Source organism: Scleropages formosus, chromosome 7, assembly GCF_900964775.1.
Source record: "Scleropages formosus chromosome 7, fSclFor1.1, whole genome shotgun sequence".
Classification (NCBI taxonomy): domain Eukaryota; kingdom Metazoa; phylum Chordata; class Actinopteri; order Osteoglossiformes; family Osteoglossidae; genus Scleropages; species Scleropages formosus.
Genome location: NC_041812.1, coordinates 19,488,441 through 19,514,943, shown reverse-complemented (window position 1 = coordinate 19,514,943; position 26,503 = coordinate 19,488,441). Strand labels below are relative to the sequence as shown.

Genomic DNA, 26,503 nt, shown 5'->3' with positions numbered 1-26,503 from the left:
ATTGGCTACTTCCAGGTTTGAGTATGAATCCACTGGCTGCCGAGTGTTGACACCTGCACAGCATAAGCCTTGCAAAGATCTTTGTGGTGGACTTCATGGCACAAAACTGAGGTGAGCGTAAAAAATACTTGTGGGAGTCATAGTGCTGCTGTGGTTTCGGGCCCAAGTGCAGTAACTGATGGCTTCCTGTGCGAGGGTTTAACAGGAGACCAAATAGAACATTCAAGGATTTCTTCTCTCTATTACTCAATAGTATCTTTCTCTGTCTTTCTCATACACATAATTCAGTGCAGTATTGCGTTTTCCTCAACATGAGGATTTGTGCTGTCATGTTATGGTTCAGTGAACACCTGTGTGTCAGAGTGTTGTTTGATTTCCTGTATGCATGTGGAGAATTTTGCAGGGATGAGAACCATGACATAACAGTCAGCCTATGTGCTGTCAGTTACTGTCCCCTCCGTGGACATGACTCCCTGTATTCTAACAGTACTACAGCATCCAAAGAGTATTGCCGCTCACTGTCACTTTAGTGAAGTTTTTTTTTTTCCCCCCTCCCAGACTTCGTGGTTTCTTCCTTAGACTGAGATCTATTTGTAACACTCTGTGTATGGCAAACTAAAAAAAGTTACCCAGCACATGACAGCAATAGTATAAGCAGCTTGCTGTCTCTCCTGCTGAGAACAGTGTGCCCCGTAGTCTTTTCCTAGCCTGTCCTGCTCTGTGCCTCCTGTGGCGGGAGGTTTAATGCCTTCCTGCGGGTCACTGTGTTCACGCCCTATACTGGAGTCACACCAAATGAAACTCACACACATAAACCCAGCATAATTAAGTGAGCCATGACTTATTTCCTTTTGAACCAGTGTTGTTTGAGTCACTGTGGGGGCTATCACCTGGCCTTGTGGTGTCTGCCTGCCGCACTTGTGTCTTTTGTCGCTGCCCTCCCTCCTGCACATGGGAAGGGTCTCCATGCAGAACTCCCATGAGAGCACATGGTACGTGAAGGCCTCAGAGTCAGTCTCTTTCACCAGTCCATTCTCTTCCAGATTCATAGGGACAGCCAAGGATGCAGCTCCTTGCTGTGCAAAGTGTTGGGTTGGCTCTCTGTTTGTGGGGCTTGTTTAAACGGGAACCTGCCAGTGTTATAGGGTAGCCGCACCAGTACCATGACGGCCATTAGAAGTGACAACCGTATAAAAGCCCTGTGCTGTTGGCAATCGCAGTGAGATTAACAGGGGCCTGACTCACTGAGATAGAGTATATGATACAGCCTGTTTCCCAGTGACGCCTGGGACATTTCAATCGTTAGAAGCTGATTGTGTCTGTCCCAAAGCTCAGAATCTCTCAGCAGGACAAGATTTCATCCCTTGTAAACCTGATTTTCTGTTCTATTTTTTGCCAAAACTTGCATATCTCCAGTGTGGGGCCTGGGATGATGACATCACAATGGCCCTAGCTGCCTGTAGCACATGTTATACTGTGTGTTATTGGTATACTGCAGTGTGTCATTATTAGGGGTTACTGTGTGTTGGAGCTGTTTTGGTTCCTCTAGCATATCATTAGAATGTCAGGCGGAAGGGGGATGGGCCCAGGATGCAGCTGCCTCATCTGACTCACTCTTTCCCTGGCTATAGCAGAGAGAAACCACATACAAATAAATACAGATGTATTAGCAAACACTGAGATGCACACACATACAAACATACAGGCACACACGAAAGCTAGACTGATCTCACAAGGTGTGCATGTACTGTGCAAATTATACGTGCAAAACATGGATGAAGTTGCAAAGTAATATAATGAGAGCCTCCTCTCAATAGCCTCCTCACTAGCCCAAATGGTGTATGTTCAAATATACAGTTAGGAAGTTCTATAACAGGAACTAAAATTGACTGAAATCAGGCCTGAGGCGTCACACTCAGTGGTAAACTCCTTTCACCATGATATAAACAGTCGAAGCTCACAGAGGCTTTCACGGCCCAGCGGTGAGAGGGACAGTCCTGCTCTCGTGAAGACTGAACAGTTTGAAGAGAAACAGATTGGTCTCCAAAGGTCACGGGTGGATGCAGGGGTGCATGGCCTGTGTCAGGAGATCTGTGTCACCTCTCACAGATGGGACTATGGAGGCTGATAGTGGTGGGGGATGTCCAGGTTATTCAAATGGCCCCTCCACTCTTTCTTCTTTTGCTCACTCTCTCTCAGTGCTCCTAGACTACGTGGGTGTGAACAGGAAACTTAATGTGCTGGCACCATTGTTAATGGCACGTCTGGCTAAGCACTTTGCTTACGAAGGGCTGTCGTGTCACCAGGCTGAGGACTGCCTGGCCCCGTGACACACATGCACACACCCCACTTTTGCGTAGATTACTGTGTCCACAGGTGATATTGTCCACACCCAGCATGCATGCAAGCAAGTCAAATCCAACAGTCTGTTTCTATGAGCAGCAGTTCTGCTGCAGAATGCTTAATCGAAGTTATGTATGGATGTATGGTTTTGAAAGAAAGGGGCAATAAAAGTTTGGGCAGTGTCACATTTCTGCAGTTGCGTTTGATAAAATATGTTGCATTTAAAATGCATGTGAACACCATGATATAAATAAGCAGTAGGAGTACAGAAGGAACACTAAAAAGCAAATGCACCTAGCTCCAAGAATGTGAGCTACTTCTTCCAGTGTAAGGACTTTGTAAGTCCATCTGGAATGAAATGTCTCTGACCACACACACACGCTGAAACCACTTGTCCCGAGCGGGGTCGTGGCGAGCTGGAGCCTTACCAGGCAACACAGGGCGCAAGGCTGAAGGGGGAGGGGACGCATCCCAGATGGGACAGGGTAGGGCACCCCAAGTTGGGCTCGAACCCCAGACCCACCACAGAGCAGGCCCTGGCCAAACCTGCTGCACCACCACACCCCCTTCTGACCATTCAATATTAACCAAAAAGCTGCCCGCTGGGTTCGTAACTAGACACAGTGAATAAACAGGCAGAGCTGTCTGTTTACAAGTTCATTCAAAAATCACCCAAAAGACATAATTTTTGTATGTGAACTTGTGCTGGACCAGGAATCCAATAAAAGGTGAATGCACACAAAGAGTACATTAGTCCAGTCAGTGTAAGTTAGGCTAGGTTGTAAGGGAAGACAGCATAATGCTGCCTTTGCACTCAGAGGTTGGTGGTTTGATTTCTGCTTCTAGGTGTAGTACCCTTGAGTAAGGTACTTGTCCTAAGTTGCTCCAGTGAAGTTACCTACCCATATAAATAGGTAAATTATTTCAGGTTCCTTTGGAGAAAAGCGTCAGCTAAATGAATAAATGTAAATCACTTGAGTAGTCTGTTTCCTTTACAACTCGCCTAAATAAGAAAATCAACTTCAACAGTTATAGATGTAATTATTACAGTCACATTCATCATTTAATCCTTACGCTTGCCATTAAATTTGATATATGTTGAATTACGTACGCATACATTTGGTACTCAGTTCTACTAGTTAAAATGTAATCATGAACATTTGCTTCGGTAAACACCACGCAAGACAGAAGTCCATACTCTGTGTGCCTGACAGTGTGCTGGAAGTTTGTGTTTTTTCCAAAAGGAGCAAATGATTTACCAACCATGTGCTGATAGCACTTGCATGCTTTTGTGTGTTTTAGCCTTCAGGGTCTCTTTCACCACTCATTTTTACACCTCTGCCCTTACCTCCACCCTCAGAGCCCCCCCGATGCAGAGGACCAATGCATAAACATTATTGACACCACTTTGGGTGAAAGGTTTAGTTGCTGCATAATCTCCTAAGGGGACAGGGGCAGGCAGTGACTGTGACCCCATGCAAAGATTCCACTAGATAAGTCTTGACCAAATGCATTTAAGGTCAAAGGCTGTCATTACCATTCTAGTTCTTTCCAGTTGATATCCAATGGCACAGCATGTGGAGTTTGCATTGAGAACAAAGTGAGTGTATCTGTGTGGAAGAGATAAAGAAAACATGGGAAATGGAGAGAGAATCTCAATGGCTTCTTTAAAGGGCTTTTTCCATCACATTCTGCTGCGTCAAGTTTGTTACAGACATTTGGCTCAGTGTTGCAGAAATCCAGCTGAATGACACCTGATTAGGTGACCAGTGTGTGCAGTCACGAAGGCGGTTAAAAAACCAGAGCAAAGGAGGGAGCTTGTTTAATACACAGAGCAGTAATTTATTGTACTTATAAAAACGAATAAGAAAATTAAAAAAATTATAAAATGCCACCACACACCAGCTGAAAACACTGCAGAAGGGTGTTGAATGAAGCCAGTCTCACACTCCTGTTTGGTGTGTTTTCCTGAATACAGAAATATGGATAATTTGGAAACTAATAGGTGTTAACAGCAGGTGGCATAGTGGGTAGTGCTGCTGCCTTTGGATTCCAAAGGTTGCAGGTTTGAATCTTACTGCTAGCTGTAGTACTCTTGACCAAAATACTTTCCCTTAATTGCTCCAGTAAAAATTTCCCACCTGTATAAATGAGTAAATAATTCTAGGTATTTTAAAATTGTAAGTTCCTTTGGAGAAAGGTGTCAGTCAAATGAGTAAATGTAACAAGCAGAAATTTTGGGAAACAAATAAAAAAAATGCACTTTAAAAATAAGTAATTTGGGAACCTTTCCATATTGTTGAAAATTCATAGCTCATAGAGTTCTAGGCTATTAATCCAGTAGACCTCTCATGAATCAGCATGAGGTGCGTTCGAGGCTGTCTGGGGGGGTTCATGACCCAAGAGTACATTGATGTAGTTCACTAGCTCAGCTGGATTATGGTGTATCTGGAGCCTTTATTCCAATGTAGAAATTAAATTTTCCATATTTTTCCCCCCACAAAAAATTGGCTTGGACTTTTCCCATGTAAAGCTGAAGAGTAAGTTAAATGCATACAAGGTGTAATTGCGCAGGATTTCTCCTTTCTTTTTCCTTTTGTGTCGAACATTGTTCTTGGTGAAAGTTGACATCCAGCTTAAAATCCAGAACTTCTTCATAGCTCCCTGTATCTTAGTTACTGTAATATTCCTGTCAGACTGCTCCATGTGTGAGTGTGTGTATATCTAGTATCTCTCTTGTCAGCTGTCTTAATTGAATCAGGACTCCCCTCACTCTGATACAAAAAGATTTTGTGCTGTAACTGGAGGATACATGAGGTATCCACTGTAGCCTTTATCAGTGACCCCAGATGATAAGAGAGGCTGGTAAACATCCTTACTGCATGCTGTTGAATCACGAATGCTGTAACACTTTCTGGGTGTGTATGACACTTTGCTGGCAGTGGCTGCCTAATGCTGTTCAGACACTACGGTTATAAGTCACATGCTGGCATTATTCTCAGACCGGACTAGATAAGCTCCAGCTTCCAGGAGTGATGCGTCTTACACTTAAGGACTGTGTGGTTCCCCTGCATCACACTCCCTGCTTTTAGTGGTGTGTTTCCAGAGTGCAGAAATACGCTGAGTGGGGACTGCAGAGAGGTGAGCGGACCTGACTCGGTCATTGTCATTAGTTCAATCAATCAATTGTACAGCATGTTTTTCAGAGGGCATCACAAAACAGAAAAACCATGAGGGCCAGTTTCATTTTACTTACTAACAGCTACAGTTTGCGAATGGTGCAGGAAGCCCAGCTAGTGGCTGGTTAAATCCTGTTAGTGCAGCGAATAGCAGCATTGTGGCACGAGGCAGTGGGGAGGCCAGCAAGCCTGAGTTGATATTAAGTGGCACGTGATATGACCATTAAAGCTTTGTTGATGCAGCCATAGAGAAGGCCTCGGTGTGCCTGACCTCCTCCCCTTGGATCACATGCTGTCTGAACTGTTCTTCCTGTGGGATCAAATGAAATGTACTAGTTGCTGCTTTACGACACAAACTCGCCCTGTACACATCCACTAAGTGCACACAGTCTGCACACCCATACTTGCTTTTGCATCCTTGTACCCGAAAGAAAGCTTGCAAAGGGAAAGCCCATAATAAAAGTAATCTCTCAAAAATGAGGGGAAAAAATATATACTGTATATTCCCCTTTACCCCTTGAGTGAAAGTGCTGTGTGTTTTTCACTCCATGGGAAATATTCTCAGCTGCTGCCATATTTCTGATGATAAAATAAGTGGAATTTTCCATCTGGAAATATAGGATTCTGTAGTGTGTCTTTTGCACACTTCTGGATTTTCATTGAATTGGCAGCACTGCTCAGCCCCTTTTACATGTACAAGTGGAGGTGGGTGGAGAAATTAAGAAGGCAAAGTTACTTGGCTAGATATTCAAGCAACTAATTTTCATCTTTCAGTAGAGTACCACATGCTAAATATTTAATGCTAGGATGTAGAACACTTGTAATCAGGCCATAATCAGCCATTTGCTTTAGATCATTTGATCAGTTTAACATTTTTCACAGGGTTAATGTGAGTCGCCGGGAAAAGATGTCCCATCTGTTCTGTACGTTATTGCATTGAGAAATGTAAAACAGCGCATCCATATAGTCTGTATGAGTACTGAACCACATAGTTCAAAGAGACAATACCCCTTCTGTTTTTTTTTTTTTCCTCCCTTCACAATGTGCCCATCCTGTTATGGGACCACCTATCCTTGGGGTTCAGCTGATGTCTACACTTTGTGCAGTCAGTGACAGAGTTAGAGTCGTTTATTTGTCATTCGCACAGTTACACTGGGTTCACTGGGGAGGAACAGAGGACAGAGGAGCAGCCCAGGAAAATGTGTAGCCTTGCAGTGGGAGTCTGTCAGGCTAAATACCTCTAAACGGGGCTCACCAGCAGGTTTGGGTAGCGGTCTGGGAGCAGAGCTGCTTCACCGTGTCCTCTTGTCAGTAAAACCCCCTCCCCCCCGATCGCCTGCTGGTGGAAGAGGCTGCTGCAGCATCTAGTGACACTTAAGTCTCTTAGAGCTTGGCTGGGGATTAACAAGTAAATCTTAAATTAGCTGCAGTTGGAAAGACCCAGTGAATCCTGATAGATTGAGTGGGGTTTGGAAACTGGGGCTAGTAATTATCAGTCTGTCAGTCCAATATCAAAACTGTCAGTAAAGCAAGTCATAACACATGCTCTTATACAGGCTTCCTTTCCATAACAAGTGTAATTCTTTCCTGAAAATCTGTTCTTAAAGAGAGTTCTTGTAAAAGAACTCATAACCATATTTTCCCATTTTTTTCCCAAAACATGCAAAATTCCTGCCTTATTTTTCAATGCTGAGGAAATCTAATTCAGAACCAAGTGCAACATATCAGAAGTGCTCTGAACAACTTTAAAAGCCACATCTTCAAAGGCGCTTGTATATAATGCATTTGTATGCGCGTTTTGATTCCGCTTCCCCCTCATATTTTATGTTGCTGATATTGTTTATTATTATTATCTTTTCATTTTGTTTTTTTTTTTTTTTTTTGTTCTTGTCTGTCATGGTAACTCATTAGATGCTTCACAGCTCCTTGTGTGTAATTTCGAAAATGGGCTGAAATCCAGCTTTGTCTTTGTGGAGTTTACATGTTCTCTCCGTGTGTGGGTTTCCTCTGGGTGCTCTTGTTTCCTCTCACAGTCCCGAGACATGTTTCGGATGAATTTGTTATTCTAAGTTGCCTGTCACTGTAATTAGGTATGCAGAGGAAACCATACCCTGCACAGGGATGGGATTCCTCTTGAATCGTTTGGCGTGTATTTTTAATTTTCAGTGTTTTCAGTAAGTGAGAGTTGAAAGCTCTTTGCAAATGCAATTTTTACAGTTTTCTTTGTTTGTAAAAGGAGCATTTGTCATACAAGGGTAACCTGTGCTTATATGAGGGGAAAATAATAGCGATTTTACGATTTAACCTCCTTAAGAATTTTGTGAATTGTCATTTGGAAAAGGCATTAGTAAAATTATCTATACTGGGGATAAAGAGAAATTTCAGGAAGAGGAAAGCATCAGTGTAAGAATATGATATCCAATCTCAGAAAAGCTGAACCTTATCAATTCCTCAGCTCAATCAGTTAGGTGCAGGTTGAGGACGAGACTCGGGGAACTGATTCTGCTCATGGTTCTCAGAGTGCTGTTGACGGCTCGTTTCTCTGTGCTTAGTCATGAAGATACCCCCAGTCTGCTCTCGCTGCTCCATGGATGTGGCTGCTCTGGGTTAACATACCAGCAGTGAAAAGTGGAGCTTTGTAATGACAGAGAGAACTGAGGGGCCATATCTACAAAAAGCACCCAGGCTGCTGCAGTATGACAGTGACAAGCCAAATGAGTCATCAAGTTACTTTTTTTTTCCATTTTTCTGAGTAGACAAAAATGTCCCGGGAATCTTGGCCCCTCTATCACCCCAGAATAATCGAAACAGTGAGATATGTGCTATTTGGATCATTATCAACATGGAACCAGGCACCTGTGGTAGTGAGGCAGGCCAGCAGATTGCTCATCTCGCAGTTTTGTGTCACTTGTTATAAAGAAGCAGTTGTTATCAGAAATAGTTAGAGCTGGAGGTCATAGAAAGAGGGAGAGGATCTAGTGCAGCCCCTGCTTGGGTTCGGAGTATACTGCAGCTGCTGTGGTTATTACTATGCATACTTTTCATTGGTTTGTATGCCAGCAGGTTCTTTGTTTAACCTGTGCTGTGAGAGCAAAGGTCATTCTGAATGTAGAATTTGGTTGCGTGGGAGCTATGGGGGATTGGGGGTTAATAATAGGCATTCCTTTCTGTCACTCTCTCACTTAAAGGAGGCATGCGAGGAATGGACAATATGTGCCTGAGCAGGGTGGAGTGATAGGCGGGCTGGATAGGATGTGTGGAATATGTTAACCATTTGGTGTGCTTCTTGGCGTCCAAGCAGCCTGAGGGAGTGTCTGTAGACATGGGGTGAGGAGCTTATGAACTGGTCTTCTGGTTATGGTGGCCTAGTGCATCTTCGAGGCTTTGTACGTAATGATCTTTGACTGTGGAGGGAACCAGACCCCCAAGGTTCCTCTAACACGAGTCTTCCTCAGCTGTAGTGTTATGCAGGTCATTAATGTCCTGTACCTTGTATGTAATTAACAATGTCTATACGTGACTCTGTTTGTGTCTTTGTTTTGGGCTGGTTGTGCGTGCGTGCGTGCGTGTGCGCATGTGTAGACCATGCTGGAGACTGAGATTATAGTCCCAGCTGTTTGCATTGTCTGGGGAAAAGTCCACTTTGTTGGTGATACAAATGTTTCCCTGATTGGGGTTAGGGGTGAATACTGTGCACCAACAGCATGTGATATCCAGTTGGGTCAGGGATGTCCTGCAGAAGGCTCTGGACCTTCCATAGCTGTGATCATGCTTTGTCTACATGCTGTATGTTTGTCAGTATTGGAAGGAACTGGCCAACTTTGTCTCTAAGAAAAGACAGATTGTATGGTAGTGGTGAACAGTCTTATTAGATATGTTGACCATTCTCATTAAGAGTACTTGTGTGTGATAGTTTGTGTCAACATCAGTCTGGTGTGTGGATTTACCAGCTGAACTTGGAAGTCATGCTATGAAATGAAAGCCATCAGGGTGTGTCTTAACATTTCTGGCCCAGTTTTTCAGAGAGGAACAGAGCAAGGGAGTGATGCTTCTGCCTCTCTTGGTCAGGGGCACAGGTGCAATGTCCCTGTGGGGCCTCTGCCCAGGATTCCTCAGCAGGCTGCCCGTCTGCTTCGGGACAGCTGCTCCTGGAGAAACAAGATCGCAGAGCTTCCAGGACAGCTACTCTCTAAGGCCCAAACCTTTACATGCTGTATGCCCCTCCTGACATGTCAGATTCCCTTCTCAAGCATCTGGTGCAGTCTGGACTTGAGAATTGGAATTGGAGTCTCTCACACACATTGAATCAAAGAATTGAAAAGAAATTCTATACAGATGGACAGGAATGTGATTGCAACCTTTTTAAGTACCTCTTCAGGCAGGATGGTTTCTATAGACAGGCAGGAGTAAGATACTCAGATTGTCCGTCAACATACAGCAACAATATGTGCTGCTTATTTTTTAATAAAAGCTTGCATTGCTGTGTCACTATATTTCAATTGTGTATGTATTTATTTTTTTAATATTCTGTAACTGGAGGTGGACTATAACTGTTTTTGTGAAGATCAGGGTATGTTGTGTATTGCCATGTTTCTGTCTCTCTATGTTTCTGAGATGTGTGAGTGTGTGTCTGTGTGTGTATGTATGTATGTATGTATGTATGTATATATACACATATACATACAGTATATAATGTTGGAAAAGAACATGTACAGTATCAGTGACCATATGTTTGTATATGATCTGTTGAGAGAAGCATATGTGTATTGTGTGTGAGCACATGCTGGAGTGTGTACATGTGCAGATGGGTAATGATATAATGCCTCGGTGCTGCAGTGGGATTACCCGCAGAGCTGTGAACCTGGCATCCACTCATGGTGGATGGCTTTTGTCACATATAGACAGGACTGTTACCCCTATCTGTCACTGACAATAGCCTTACTGTTTCTTTGCGTAATAATTCAGTTGTTGATCTGTAGTAGCTCTATTAGCACGTCTCAACTTGTGTCTTTATTGCTGGTCTGTCTTCTTGTATCTCTGCTGTTGGTTGTTAGTCCATCTACACACTTGCCTGTTTCTTCAGGTCGGTTTTTTGTCTGTCTGGTTCCCATCATCTCTGGGGTCTCTCTTGTCATGGGGAGCAGCTGGTTGTTTGGGGGGGTTACTGAGACCGGTGGTTGTACAGAGGAGGCACGTTGGAAGTCACATGCCCAAAAGTGATTTGCATCCATGCAAACGAGCAGGGAGACAGAGGACCACTGCGCGCTTGAGTCACACCGGGACCCTTCTGCTGCCATGACTGCACCTGCTGTTAGCTGTTACTCCGTACCCAGAACCCCTCAGTATGTCCCCGAGAGCTACAAGTACAATGCATATTGGCTTCTGTACCCATCAGCTACAACACATTTCCTTTGTCGTGCTTTTGACCAGTTATTCCTTCCAGGGTCGAGTTTCATACAGAATGGACACCAGGAGTCAATGAATTCCATTTTAAACACCAGCAACTGTAGACAATATGTAAAATAATTTTAGAATATAGAGGGGGGTGTGGTGGCGCAGCAGGCTTGGCCGGGTCCTGCTCTCCGGTGGGTCTGGGGTTCGAGTCCTGCTTGGGGTGCCTTGCGGTGGACTGGTATTGCGTCCCCCTCCAGCTTTGCGCCCTGTGTTGCCGGGTTAGGCTCCGCCTTACTGCGACCCCGCTTGGGACAAGTGATTTCAGACAGTGTGTATGATTTTAGAATATTCCATGACACACACACATACACATTGTCATATTTAGTAGTTACCAAATCTTTGTCTGACTCCAGTCACACTTCTGTTGGTCAATCGGGCTGCCTCTTTTTCTTTGTTGGACACGTGCAGACCGAGTCTCATACACACACACAATGGGAGAGGTGGTGTGACGGAAATAGAAACAGCTTGTGATACCCCCAAACCCCCCCCCAAGCAAGGCTAGAAAACATCCCTATGATTATTCTCCTGATGGGTTTTCCCAGGCTCCATCTGGTCAAATCCCCGTCCCTTATTACTGGCTGACTCACATTTCACCTGTGCTATAGTGGTGATTCCCTCTTACACAAAGCTTTCCCTCTGTGTGTGTGTGTCTATGCATGTGTGTTGCTCTAGAAATGGTCATAATGGTGCTTCTCTGACCAACTCAATGCCCCATTTATAGTAATCTGCCCCAGTCAGGCATCAGACCTTCTTCAAGTCCCACTCTGCCACAAATGTCCCACATACACCTCCTAACAACCCCTGCATCTTGCTGAACCAGAATGAGAATATCCCAACATTTATCTAATTTTTTCCACGCTTTAAAATCACGTACCAGGCCTCTATCACTATATGGTTTTTTTTAGCAAAAGGTTGCGTTGTTTAACTTGGTCTCATGGGTCGTTAACTGGACTGTAAGGGGGTTGTATCTGCTGTAGAACGTAGAATGTGAAGTGGCGTGCGGGTGATACTGAGAAAACCATTTGTACCTGAAGGCAAAGGATGGGAATCATATTGCATATTTCACATGGTCTGTAATAACTGCTGAATAAATACTGTATTTCACTTCAGTGACGCATCATTTAATGTCAAAGGAAGTGTTATTGTCAGATTGTTTTTTAAGGCTAAAGGGAAGCTTCTCTACTTACCCTTAACTGTCTTGCAGAGGCTTGTGTGATTATCTGAGCAAAATCTTGTCTGTAGGTGGTTTCATCTGACACTCTGCCACAATCCTCCTCCAGCTTTCTCTCTAATTCCCAGGTAAAAGACATTTGTTCTTAGTACAGAGTGAGGTTTTGCATATATCAGTTGCAGGTGGGGTATAGGGGTAGATTTTGACGTCGCAGTTCTGATAGATGGCTAGAAAACAAGTGAAGAAGATATGGGAAGGGTCAGTTTTCCAGGTGTTCAGGGTTACCAATCCGTCAACCTGCTTTTCATACCCTGGTGCGGGTTCAGGGGTACACTCCAGTGCTAGGGGGTGCTCTTAGATCACTGTAGTTTCAGAAATGGATTGTCTGTAAAACAGAGCAAGACTTGAGCTGTTGTAGTTTGGCAGAGGGAATAAGGAAAGTAGAGGTGGTGGTCCCTTATTGTCAGAGAGCAAGGAGGAGGATGGAGGGGAGTATAAAAGGCACCATCATCTTTTGCATCTTAGTGGATACAATGGGCCAGCCATCCTGGAAAAGGGAGAGGCAGGAAGAGAGCGTGATGTCAGACAGCGAAGCGCAAGGGAAGCAAGAGGGGAGGGGACCGGGTTGGGGGAGGGCGCTCCGGGTCGGCCCGCTGGGCTCCAGTTTCCTGGCAGCGCCTCGGCACTCTTCCCCCGCAGATGTGTCTCTCCACCCGCTAGACAGAGCTATAGTCAAAGCCGAGGAGGCAGGAGTAGACTAGAAGACCCCTATCTCTGACACTGTCTCGTCTGTCTTCTGTGTGAAGATCTGCTCTGCTGTGCTGAGAATCACGTACCAACAACATGTACAGTGGATATGGAGGTACCCTCTCACCTCTTGTGGTTTATTGTAATGATAGAGCTCTGGCTGGGAAAAAAAACAAGGTGTAAGTTTATTCTGTAACAGGATGCAGGCCTTTTCAGTCTAATGCTGGCTGTGTTTTGACTCTTTTTGTGTCTGTGGTGTGTTTTCTGGTCACAAGTTGGTTTTGGTTATGTTCCGTTGGGGGATGAGCTCTGCTTTCTGTCCTAGTGTGCGGTCACACTGAGGTTAAGGGTTGTGCCCGCTGTGTCGGTGAATAGATCTTCAGGAACACACTACTCTCGGAGAGGAGGAGAAGAATGTAAATTTGTACATAACACATGGCAGTTGTGGAACTGTAGGGTTCCTGTTTGAGTTTCAGCTTGATTTTGCACATTCTTCTTGGACATTGTCCTATTTCTCGAGCTTGATATTGTATTTGCCTGGGTCCTTGAATGGAGTCCCACGGTTCCTCCTCCATTTCCTCCCCCTGAAACTCTTTGTGGAACTGAAAGCAATGGAGTGTGAGGTGGAGGGCGTTAGCATTTAATGGGCTGTGGAGCATTCTGGGTCTCTCTAATCTATAATCAGTTGTGATTAGATGATTGAACTGACACCTCACACAAACATACGATCAATCCCAGGTCTTTCTCTCTCAAACAACCCCCCCCTTTCCCTTTTATCTCTCACCTATTCTACTCAGGAGTACTTTATCCCAAAGAGAGAGCAGGGGGTGGAACCCAGGGGTCTCTGTTATCCTAGCATCTCTTCCTGAGGTGTGGAATATCCCAACGAGAGGAAACCTAGGGGGTTAAGAATGCGGTGATGAGTCAGTTTTACAGTTGAATGGAATGATTTTGTTTTGTCAGTTATTGACAGATAGGAATTGGAATGCACCCACGCAGACTGATGCCCAAAAGGAGATTTACTAGTAGGTAAACTGGTCTTGTTACCAAAATGTTGCTGGTTTAATTCCCCGGAGGGCAAGTGTTGTTGTATCCCTGTGGCAACTTCTTTAGCCTCTGTCCCTTTAACAAGTTTACTTTTATATAAATCAGTGAAAATGTAAGCTTTTGAGTTGCTTAAAATGAAATTAGAAAATACTGAGAAGAATTTAATTTTAAACGAATTTAGAAGGATAAATAAGCCATTTCCTTGGCTATGTATTAGTGGGTTGTACTGAAGATGGATGACCGGCATGCAGGATCACAGCTGTGCAGCAGTGCGATTACCAAAGCCTCACTGAATGGTCAAAATAGAAATGTTGTTCCTCCATTGGTCAGGTTGCTGTTGATGTTGAGCAATGAGTAAACTCCTTCACACTGTGGTCTTAGACGTGCCCACCAGGATTGTGTGGGATGACAGTTGTGGTTCATAGAAAGCTTCCAGTTTTCCTTTTTTTTTCTGTTTTTATGTAGCAAAACTAAATATATACACTTGGGTGCAAGTAACACACTAAGAACACATTTTGTGGATGGGGGTGTCTTTGGTTGACTGGTTTACCAGTCGATTTCACTGCGTTCAGGTACAAACTATAGGTGCCGTTTAAGAGATTGCCCCAGTGTGCTTTGGAGATGGGGCCAATTACATTCTGTATGGCTGCTCTCACATTTCCACTTTCTTTGTCTGTACTGCTATATATGTGACTACCCATGTTGAGTGGTAGCCATTAGTGTTTTTGTAGCTTAAAACACTTCTGCATGTGTGTCAGAACCTGGCTGCCTGGCTGAAATGACACGTTTGCTGACATGAGGTCTGTTGAAAAATGCTCATGTTTCCCAGAAAAATGAACGGTCTTTGTTCGTATTCTGACATTAACCACAGACATGGACTTTGAGATTCTCATCCTCTGTGTCATACTGTGGTGACCAGTCCAGACAATGCCAGCCGGTATGAAATAAATACTGCTTTAGTGGACTGATACCATTAGTTGCAGTTTTGAAACTAAAACAGGACTCCAGTGACAGTCTCTGAATGGCGATCTGGGGAGAATACACCCAATGGGACACAGACTGCTGAGTCTGACTCGTGTTAGCGCTTTAGCCAGATTGTGGCTATAAGAGAGTTGGTGCGCAGAATGGTAAATCATACCTAAGTTCTGGGGGCAGTAAGCAACATAGTGGTTAGAGGTGCTGCGCTGCACTCAAAGATCCCCCATTTGAGACCTTGTTCCTGCTGTGATGCTTTCGAGTAAAGTACTAACCCTGAATTGCTCGAGTAAAAATTATCCAGCTGTATAAACAGCTTGATAATGATTGTAGCTTAGTATAAAAACTGAATGCTGTAAGTCACATGGGAGAAGAATGTCAGTTAACTTAGCCACAGCGCAGTGACTGGGGTGGGGGAATGCTCTCCTGGAAGATATCACTGTTGCCCTCCTGCTGGATGTCTTCCCACTCCCTTTTCTCAGCTCTGTAATTGATGATTATTGCTATTGCTGCTGTGGAAACTCCTCTGATAAGCGCACACAGCATGCGTGCTCAGAAGGATGTACTCTTCAGGAATGTATTTACAATCAGTGTAAGAGCATCCAGTGCACAGAACAGCCCCTGCCAACGCACTGATTTGGGAGTCCGTTCCACCGTACCCCACATTTACAAGGTGTCTGGGTATTTTAGTAATATCTCTGGCCCGTTACTACTTCTTGCTAACAGCTCAACTCTAGACACCATATACCCAGTGGCTCTCCCAGCACCACGTGTACCCCTACATTGTTCTCCTACTGGCACTACTGTCAATAGTTTTCTGTGATGAACTCCCAGAACTGGCCCAGGAAGAGAGGGGTCAGCGACCTCTGGCTGCTTTTGGAACACCCTACCACAGGGCAATAAGCACAGACTGCTCATACAGGATTATCTTAAAATTCCTGAGGATGCTGGGTGAAGCAGTGGCAGAAGAACAGAAAGAGGCAACATGTGAAGGATGAGCAGACAGGAAGATGTGAAGAAAATTGGAGGAACCGGGGTGTGTCGGAGGAAAGTGGGTGGCCCCTGTACATCCATGCTGTGTCATTATGCCCCACAGAAAGTTCTGGAATTATCCTGGATTCACAAAGCCGGAGAGCAGCTGAGTCGCAGGACAGCAGAACAATGTGTGTTTTCTGAGCAGATAGACGCTCTAGAGTCATCAGCCCTGCCGAGAGCGCTTATACCGGAACTTCATGGAAGGCCGCCTTTTCACAGCATGCCATATTTTATTTAGTCTCCGCTGCTTTTGTTCTGGTTGACCTCCATGAGTCTCAGTACCCTGTGACCTGTGGTGTTTGGTGCAGGTAGGTGCTGTGGGGTGTGTCAGAGGGGACTGGCCTTCATACGGGCACAACCAACAGGACTTATGCGGCGATCGAGTATATGGCGGAAAGAAGTTGATTGCTTTGGATCAGGAGAGGGAATGTGTCCCTTTCCTCTGAACTGTGTGGCAGGGGACCCAGAGGAAGATAGAGATTTTGTTGATGGTGTGTAAAGCTGTGATCTGAAAGCCTTTCAGTCAAACTGTTGTGGCCATCAGTGTGTGTGAGCTTTGTAGTGCATGAGGTTTGCTATTTCACAAGGTGAAAGTTTTGTAAAAATGATAGATGCACACATGCATGTTGTTGCCTTTTGCATATCAAAAAAACATGGAATAGTTGACATTGTCTGGACACGCTGACAGCTAAACCCACAAAAATTCTAATGTTTTTGCAAGTGCATTGTTTGACAGATAAGACAAGTGAGAGTATATCAAGACTGAAAATAACTGGAGAACAGGAAGCAGAATTACCATTCAGAAGATAAGTGCCATTGGATGCCATAGGTGCCATTGAATATGTATACTTACAAGTTCTCCTGGCCTCAGAGATGCAGTCTGTGCAGCAATTCTACCATCCAGCTGTCTGTGATTTTTCTCAGGTGTCCTTGCAGAAGCTGTAGAAATTCGGACCTTCACAGCCAATTCTGGGGAAGACATATAAAAAATACTGAACTTGTTTGTAGCGGTTTTAACTCCTGGATCCACCCGTTTTGCTGTGGGCTGTTGTGTTTTCACAGCGGACCTGGGTTGTGCGTCGTTCGCTGCCTTTCTTCCCCAGCCTTGCTTATTTCTTCTGAATGAAGGGGAACACACACTGTCTGTCAACAAGTTTGGGAAAACTCGGTATCTCCTTCCATGGTTTATGCCAAATATTTTTATATTTCTGGTCTGTCTTCCTCTTTGAAATATCCTGTGGAGCATAAACAAACATTATTCTTCCTGTAGGACTAAGCTGTTTCCCCTGAACAGGTTTAGGACATTGATTCTGGTGCACTTTCAGTTCAAAGTAGCAGGGCCTGAAAACTCACACAGGCTGCTTAATAGACCACCCTGGGAAATAGAAACCTTATCTTTAGAGGCTATGTGATGAAGTATTTACTTTCTGCTGGAGTCTGTAAACCGTAATGGTCATTTTGGAAGATTGTGTTGATTTTAATGTCACAGATCAGTGCAAACTTGTTTTTTTTTTTATTATTATTTTGTTTCAGTCAGATGGAAATTTTCTTGTAAATTATAAACTTCTGTGTTTTGTTCTCTTGTATTAAGTGTACAGATTTTAAAAATTTTCTAAACTCTTCAAAGTTACAGTACTTCAAAATAGCTGCTGGTGCCATAGCTGTACGGATGTGGCAGAAGGCCTCTCCTGATGAACTGCCCCTCCTTTCTTGTGCTCAGCCTCTGTATGAGGTGTGGAAGACTTATCTCTGCTGTCTGTGGTTTCTGTGGAGTGATGTGGATGTAGCTGGGATTTTTGCAGACCTTAAGGGATAGATTACTGTGAAACCTGTAGAAGGTAGATGGGGGCTGTCTTCTGTAGACCGAGAGCCTGGTCCCTGGTAGCCTCGGTTCTTCTGTAGACCAAGGGCAACAAATACCTCAGGCTCTTTTGTAGAGTGTTAGAGGCAGTAGCTCCTCTGTGGATACATAAGTAATTTTTTTCTCTTTTAAATGGGACCATGATCTGCATTGTGGTGTGAGACAAATAATATCTAAGTATTTGTTCTATATGGAAAAAGTTCATTTAGATTATCTGGTCTAGATGAGGGGGATACTTGTGATACTTGGTATCACTATGGATAAATGTAGAGCTGCTTTAAAACTAGAAGCAGCAAATGCCCTATAAGATTTCAGTGTAGAAGTGTGTAATCACAATGAGTATGCAGAGTCCAGGATACTTATCTCATATAAAGTTACTGGTTTAAGTTCTGGTTTAGGCACTACTGCCACCCTTCAGATGGTAGAATGGATGTGAAAGGTTACTGTGGGCAGGGGTGCTTTATAACAGCTATTATGTAATGGGTTTTACATGGGGGGGGGCGCAGTGGCATAGTGGGTTGGACCGGGTCCTGCTCTCTGGTGGGTCTGGGGTTCGAGTCCTGCTTGGGGTGCCTTGCGGCGGACTGGCGTCCCGTCCTGGGTGTGTCCCCTCCCCCTCTGGCTTTACGCCCTGTGTTGCTGGGTAGGCTCTGATTCCCCGCGACCCCGTCTGGGACAAGCGGTTTAGAAAATGTGTGTGTGTGTGTGTGTGTGTGTGTGTGTGTGTGTGTGTGTGTGTTTTACATAGGTACGTGGCACATGCTGAGAAAAGAAAGGGAAAATTTTACTTTACAGTAGAGCTTGTGTTAGACAGACTCTCTTCATTTGCTCTTCAGTTGCTCTGCTGCTCCAGCATCCTGTCCTGTCCTGGCTGTAGCTCCCCATCCCAGCTGAGGTCCTGCAGCCCCCTTTACTTGTTCATGTGTTATAGTGTGCACTTGATATAATTTGCGTTGTCTGTGTAGTTACACAGCCAAGTGAACATACAAGATTTTGTTTCCTCATTGATGCCGGATGGCATGGTGGCACAGTAAGTAGTTCTTCTGTCTCACAGCACTTGGGTGGTGTAAGAGGACTTTGGTTCAATCGCTGCTCAGGCTGGATGGAGTTTGCATGTTTTCCCGTTGTCTGTGTGGGTTTCATCCAGATGCTCCAGTTTTCTCTCACAGTTCAAAGACATGCTGTTCAGGTGGATCGATGACTCTGAAACCACCCATTGTGTGTGTGTATGTGTATGTGTGTGTGTGTGTGTGTGTGTGTGTGTGTGTGTGTGTGTGTGCATGTGTATGAGTGACAAACAGAGACAAACAGAAAGTGTATTTCACTAGTGTATGGATGAGAGACTCATTGTAAATTGTGTATCTAGCAATGTAAGTCACCTTAGGTGAATAAGGTGTGGGCTGATGACACTATATAGTGTCCTTTGGAAGTTGCTTTGGAGAAATGTGTAAATGTTTCTGGCCACTCCCAGCTCTAGAGCTCCCTTTGGGACTAAATGGATAAGCTTCTGTCCTGGCGAAGCGTTGCGGTAGGCTGGTCCAAATAGAGAAGCCTGTGCGTGGGGGGACAACAAAGCCAGTTTTAGTGGCAGGGAGTCACCACGCTGCAGCTGTGCATCAGTATACTGAAGGCTGTAATGAATTTTGTGCTTTACTGAATTACTGCCTGTTTTGACCAGACAGGAAACACAGACCCAAAACACATACAGCGATAATACCAGCTAGGCAGTGCAGAGTCCTGTTGCACAAACTGCAGCCGGGCTTTGTGACTTCAGGTTTTTGTAAAGCTGCCCTAAGAGCCAGCAGGAGCAGGAGATTCACGAGGATGCTGCTGTTTGCTGTGTCCTCACCTGTCCCCCGAATGCCTCCTGCTACATGTGCCGGCATGCTGTGCCAGTCTTCCCACAGTTTGGAAAAACATAGGCCCTGCTGTTCCAGCCAGCAGATGAAGAGGTGATATGTGGTGTCCCAGATTCCACAGCATAGGGCTTCTGGTTCTGTGCAAGTCATGGGAAGTAGCAGTGGGGTCACTTGAGAGGAAGGTGTGGTTCAGGTGAGGTCATGTGACCTCATATCTCAGTAAGTTCTGTTTATGTAGTTGGGTAGAAAACATTACAACTGTACTTTATGTAATCTTCATGAATGCTTGCTGGGATACTTTAATAACCTGCTTTCATGCAAAAGCCTCTGTTTGTCCTAAGAGGCAGCCATGCTTTTTGAAACTTATTAAATAACAACATCAGAAAAGATCCCGCAGTCTCCCTTTGAAGGGTTCAGGTGCACTGAACCAAGAAAGTATAATGAGATTTTTGTGGAAATGACATTCCAGAAAGTATTGAATAACCTGAGTTCTGTGCCAGATCAAGGTCCTCAGGAGTTGGGTTGCAATTTAAGAAATGTTCTCCTGTCACGTTGACGTGTTCTCTTCTGTGTGTGAAGCACTGAAACACTGAAAGACAAGGTTGTGTGACCTGTGTTCACTCTTGTGCAGTCTCTGATTTTCTCCATTCTGGCTGTTTTTCCACAGGGAGTCCCTCCAGAACTGTGTCCACCATGTCCCTCACTGTGCGCCCAACCCGGCGAGTCCTCTCGCGGTCCATCACTAGGAGCCAGTCTTTCGCCGGAGTCAATTCTCACGACAAGCCCTACAGGTAAGTCCTTTCCACTTATGATGCGACCACACAAAGCTCGGCTCCCCACGTCCCCTTGGCCCTTACATAAGCACCAGCTGTGTTCATGACAGTTCGTAGCTGACTTCTTGCACAATGCACTGCACCGCGTAATTTATTTACCGTCTCTGTTTTATGAAGGTAGGCAACAGTTTCTCTACTATGGTACTAGATTACAAGTGTGTGTATGCATATATAAGACAGATGTGCAGAGCATGTTGATTGTATATGAAAAGTTCCCAGACAAATAGACATTGTATACACATACATGCATGACTATTTATGTATATTCTATCTGTAGTGTATACAACTACATGTCTGAAGAAAGGATGCCAAGCCAAACATCTCTGTCATTTTGGAATTATATCTATATATTTTATTTGCTATTGCTTCACACACAAGCACACACCAGCATGTCTCAAATTAAATGTGTTTCTCAGGCGCTGGGACATGGATACACCCTGGTGCTCAGAGCCACACCTGGCAGGAAATGCTGTCCACCCCTTACTTCCTTTTGGCTACTGGGTTCTGAGTCTTCTTTGAACCAGAGGGAGGAAAATAAAAGAAGGTTTTGAGACTATTTGATTGTTCAGAGCAGTTTCCTCTCTTTCAAGACAGTGGCTTGCTGTGGTAGCTGTGACTGGGGCTTGGGACATGCAAGATCCATGTGAGAGGGAGTTGTCAGCATATCAGTGCTCACTTTGTGCTCTGCAACCCACTGAACTTTTTGTTCAGCATCACAGCACTCGTCTAAAGGAGAAAAAGGTTTATCTGTAAAGCCCGAAGATCCTCAACCCTAGTGTGACTTTAGAGAAATTGAAGGGTGTATTATTAAAGGGCAGCTCTGTGTTCTGGATCAACAGGAAGGAGTTTAAACCATCAATCACACAGAACCATGTGAGAGTCTGGAACAGAGCTGTGTGAGAGAGGAGAAAACTCTTCTTCCTGTTTTGCTCTAATGTTGTCTCAGTTTCTGCTCTATCCATGGGTTCTGTGTATACTGCAGTAAATGTGCCCTCCATCACTAGTACATGTATTGGGCATTCCAGAAATTCTTCAGTGCACTGTATATGCAGTCTAGATGGAGGATTGTTTAGCAATCCTTTCACGTTCCTAACTAATTGGAAATGTTGTCAAGATAAAAATGGGAATGAAAGATTAACTAACTGTAGACACATAGAAACGTACATAAATTCCACAAAATACCACACAGTCAATTTCAACATGCACAGGTTTTATAGCAAACTCTTGTCAACATAATAATTTTAAGAAGAGCAAATACTAACTTCTGTTGGAGCACTGTTCGTGTAAATCCCTGTTTGTACTAGCAGATTTTGAGTATCTAGAAAAACTGTAAAGCACACACGTTAACTTTTTAGGCTGATTCTTAAACCTCTGGATTAGATTAAAAAACTGAAAATACGTTAAAGACCTACTGTGAATTTTAGTTCAGTACACCTCTGTGCAAAGTTCCTATTACTTTTTTGAATTTTGTCATTTTGTGCTGTAGCACGATTAATCAGTACAAGACATTTCTCTGAAGACTCAGACTGGTCATAATGCTTGACTCTATAAGAGCGTCAGTGTGTTTGTGTGTTGTGCATTTTTGTCCTGTTCTGACAAGACTCCCAATCCGGCATGTTGAGTAACTGTGAGGTAAACGTCGTGCTGCGTCTCCAGGGCGTCACTAGTAAATGATGTGCTGCTGAGGGTCCATAGTGTGACCATCGTGACCAATCTTTCAAGTACTATCACTAGAGCTAATTCAGGAGAATGACATATGACATGAGACCAGTGTTTCCTGTACAAGTAGGTAGTTTTTCCAACAGTATGGAGTCCCTGTTTCCTGTAGTCAGAGGACCATTTCCCGTAATGAGGAATCTGTTTCCAATGGTCAGAAGAACTTCCAGCAGAGGGGAGTGTCTGTTTCTAACAGTGAGAAGACTTTCCAGTAATAAGGAGCTGAACGCACCCATTTGTCTATACATGTAGTACTATAAGATATTGATGCTGTTTGTGGAAGAGAGGGTGTGATCCACTGGGAATGTAGTGTTGCCTTGACTAATTACAGCTTGTCACTTTGTGTCTTCCCCCTTTTATTCCACCGCAGACACTTTTCTGTGTTCAGCACACCAGGGTGCACAAGGAAAACTGCACTGCGAGGAAGCAGGATGTTCACGCTCTCTGCCAAGTCTCCACCACCTAAGGTCCCTCAGCCCGAGAGGCTGGACGAGGTGTATGAAGCCCTAAAGAGAGGCCTGCAGTGAGTGTCTGCGTGAAAACAGTCTGCACTCACATTCATTCTCAACACGGTCATCTGTGCGCACGTACACATACCTGTGCACCTTCTTCACACAGTACACTCTGTTTTTACCATACCCTGTTTGTGGAAGGGGGGGCGCGGTAGCTCAGCGGGTTTTACCGGGTCCTGCTCTCTGTTGGGTCTGGGGCTCGAGTCCTGCTTGGGGTGCCTTGCGACGGACTGGCGTCCTCTCCTGGGTGCATTCCCTCCCCCTCCAGCCTTGCGCCCTGTGTTGCCGGGTTAAGCTCCGGTTCACTGCGACCCCACTTAGGACAAGCAGTTTCAGACACTGTGTGTGTGTGTGTGTGTGTATTTGTGGAAGGCCCTCATGTTGTTCCTGTGATATACATTGAAATAGGTTACATTACTGCTATTTAAACCATGTTAAAGGGACATTCGTCCCCGTGTCCATCCTTAAGCGTATTCTTTAGCTTGTGTATGTTTAAATCAGTCATTCACCTTCACTTGTCTCATGCATGTTAAGAATGTGTGTTTTGTGTGCTAAAACACTGTTCTACCACTATTCACTGTAGACTTATCTTTTTGAAAGATTATCTTATATCTTAGATGGTACCCTCAGTCACACAAGTGATTTATGGTGGAGATTACCTACTTGTTCATAAAAAAGAAGACAACAGAAAGTGTGCAGAGACAGAAAGTGGAATAACCCAAGCTTCCCTTGTCAACCCCTTTAGGTCCTACCTCCATGTCCATCAGCTGGAGCTCGACAACCTGAACAGGCAAATGAAGGAGTCCAAGAGGAATTCCCGACTGGTAAGTACTGGCTGCTCATGGCCTAAGGTTTGTGCTGAAGGTCAGAAATGTGCCCACTGGATTGGTAAGATTAGATTTAACTTATTTTATTCAGTTTTATTTTGTATGTGGATATTTTGTATGTGGGCAGCATGGTGGCACAGCGTCTGGGTGGTGCAAGAGAACATGGGTTCGATCCCTGCTCAGTCTGTGTGGAGTTTGCATGTTCTCCCTGTGTCTGCGTGGGTTTCCTCCGGGTGCTCTGGTTTCCTCCCACAGTCCCAAGACATGCTGTTCAGGTTCCCCATAGTTATGAGTGACACGGAGAGAGTGTGTTTCACTGATGCATGGATGAGTAGCCCCTTGTAAGTAGTGTATCCAACAGTGTAAGTCACCTTGGTAAATAAGGTATGTGGGCTAGTAACACTGCATAGTATCCATTGTAAGTCGCTTTGGGAAAAGCATCTGCTAAGTGAATAAATGTAAACGGATTTACACTCATTTAGTCTTTTTTTTTCTTTTTTTTTTTGCAGGGATTCCTGTATGAACTTGACAAGGTGAGGTTTGCATCCTTATAAATTCTACATATATTTCATTTCTCTGTAGATGGTTATCGATCACAAGTATTCTGTAGGAAATATGTCCTAGGGACTTTATTTAATATTTCTGCCAAGGCAGGAGAAATTTAGATCGACACAAAGTAGTAAAAATAATTTTAAAAAGAATCAAGAATTAATTTTAAAAGTTGTGTTTAATTCCAACAGCAAGTGAAGGTGACTGAGCGGTTTATGCGACGGCTGGAGTTCCACCTTAGTAAGGTAAGACCTGGTGCAAGAATGCTATATTCGTCACACCTTTTGCAGAGGTGGTGACCCTGATATGACCCTAGGTAAATGTGTGCCCTTGGAAAGACCCTGTGTGAAGGTGGCAACCTGAGTATTACCTTCTCTAGGTGAGGCAAATGAGTCAGATCCATACTCAGTTGGGTTGGACATGAGTAGCCCATTTATGTGAGCAATGTTTTTGTATGTTTTTACAGTTACATTCAAAGTCCTTGGACTATTTGGCTAAAGAGATGGTACAACCTTGACAAATAATGAAAAGCTTAACAGGCTGAGGCTTTTAGGCTCTCTAAAGTCTAGTCTTTGCAACCTGGTAGTTTCTCACAACAAATCACTCTACCCCAGACATCACTTGTATGTGGTTTAACATTTGTGTGTGTGTGCAAGTGTGAAAAATGACACACACGTGCTAGTATGTATATGCAAGTTAGTATGTTTGTGCACACAGCCCTCAAGCTGTACAAGCCTTGTGGTAGGAGATTACAGGGTGAAGTGGTGCCTTGTCCAATGAAGGGGACCCCAGTTTCAGCAATACAAGAAGCTGCAGGGCAAACATTCCACTGCTCTTCTATTGTGTTAGATTGCATTTTACAAGTGGATTGAGCCTCCGGGAGCATCTGACTTCCAGGGATCAAAAGTGACAATCTTGTAGTCGGGTAAATAGAGAAGACAGTTTTTATGTGTTGGAACGTAAACTTTGGCCCTTGTTGACTTGTCCTTCCTCCATCCAGGAGGCCTTCTTGACTGAACAATGAAAGTTATTTTTAGATTGTTTTCTGAGGTGCAGCATGCTTCTGGGAAATGTATTTCTCTGTGTGAGTGTGTGGTGAGTTGAGCTCTTGTGCTGACTCACTGCGATTAGTGTGGAGCATTTCCAATTTTAATGTTCGGCTAACAGCCTCTAACCATCTCCAGATGGGAGAGACCTGATTGGTGCAACAAGGGAATCAAGTCTGTTTTCATTTTCCTTTCTGCTTGGCGCTGAATGCAGTAAAACTTCAAAGAGTTGCATTGTGTTTATTTTCTGCCACCCTCCCTGTCTCTTCCAGAGAATGGTGGCGTCTGCAGGCCTTGGTCTGCTTAGCATTCCCTTGTGTGTCGGGTACAGTTCCAGTCAGTCACTTTAGCTGGTGTGGGTCTGCATGTGTGTGAGAGAAAGAGAATGTGAGTCCCGAGACTTTGGTGCCAAGTTCTAGAAGTCCTCTGTTGTCATGGCTGTTAGTAATCCTTTACGATGCCACTGCTTCTGTCTTTTGATTTGGGTTATGCTGCTTCCAAACCCTCCCTCCCCCCAATAACACACCTCCTTCCTGAACCACTCACATTTTAGCACGAGGCATGAGTTACACCAGTTTACCTCACCACCTTAAACTCTCATTTGAATTACATGTCTTACAACCTCACTCTTCTCTGACAAGGGCTTCCATGGCTACTGTTATCCATTAATAGGCATTGTGCACAAAGTTTGCATTTCCAAATGGCACTGAGTCACAAATAAATAATATAATCTTTTGGCAAGCCTACTCCCAGTCCCACAGGAATCGAACCTATTATACAGTCTTGTTATGCTGAAAATCAAGCAACTTGAATTAACCTCAGCAAGACTTTCTGATGGACATTAATGAGCCAGCAGCTCGGTTTTGTCGAGAGGCACTGCTTGGCAGCTCAATGGAGTCTAGTTACCAGCCCACAGAATCTTGTGACACACCTGGATGTGCCATGGGCTACCAGGCACTTTGTCTTTATCCTCTGGAGAAGCTGTTAAAATTGCTTGTACAGGAGAGCCATACCTGCAACACAATGAGTAGTGGGAGGAGGACCCTGCCCAGTCACACAAGCAGAGCTTGACCTTTCTCGCTACACCTATTAGATGCCTTCCGGAAGAAGTCAGACCAAAAATAAAAGGAAACCAACTCTTTAAAATATTTTTGTCATAAACTTTCAGGGATTTCCCTTTGACAGGAAAAAAAAGTTTTGTTGCGGCAGCAGCACTTATTGAGGGAGCTGCTTTCTCTAGTCTTTGGGGAGAAGGGGGATTAAAATTGCAAGGTAAAAGGAGGTAAAACAAAGTGTTCACAGAAGAGGTAAGTGGGCCACCTCGACTTCAAGCCACTCTGAATATGAGC

General features: G+C 44.3%; 1 protein-coding gene across 3 annotated transcripts in view; it reads left to right on the top strand.

Annotated features, from left to right (window-relative positions):
* ripor1 (RHO family interacting cell polarization regulator 1) overlaps positions 1–26,503 on the top strand; it is a 65,907-nt gene that overhangs the window by 25,552 nt on the left and 13,852 nt on the right. For 2 of the 3 annotated variants that reach the window (XM_018726660.2, XM_018726661.2), the window contains exons 2-6: positions 20,339–20,462; positions 22,591–22,743; positions 23,478–23,556; positions 24,069–24,092; positions 24,300–24,353. In XM_018726660.2, coding sequence (XP_018582176.2) covers positions 20,365–20,462; positions 22,591–22,743; positions 23,478–23,556; positions 24,069–24,092; positions 24,300–24,353 — 408 coding nt within the window. In that variant the 5' untranslated portion in view covers positions 20,339–20,364. Of the gene's footprint in view, positions 1–12,833; positions 13,010–20,338; positions 20,463–22,590; positions 22,744–23,477; positions 23,557–24,068; positions 24,093–24,299; positions 24,354–26,503 lie in introns of those variants that run through there. The other variant, XM_018726659.2, reaches the window with a different exon arrangement.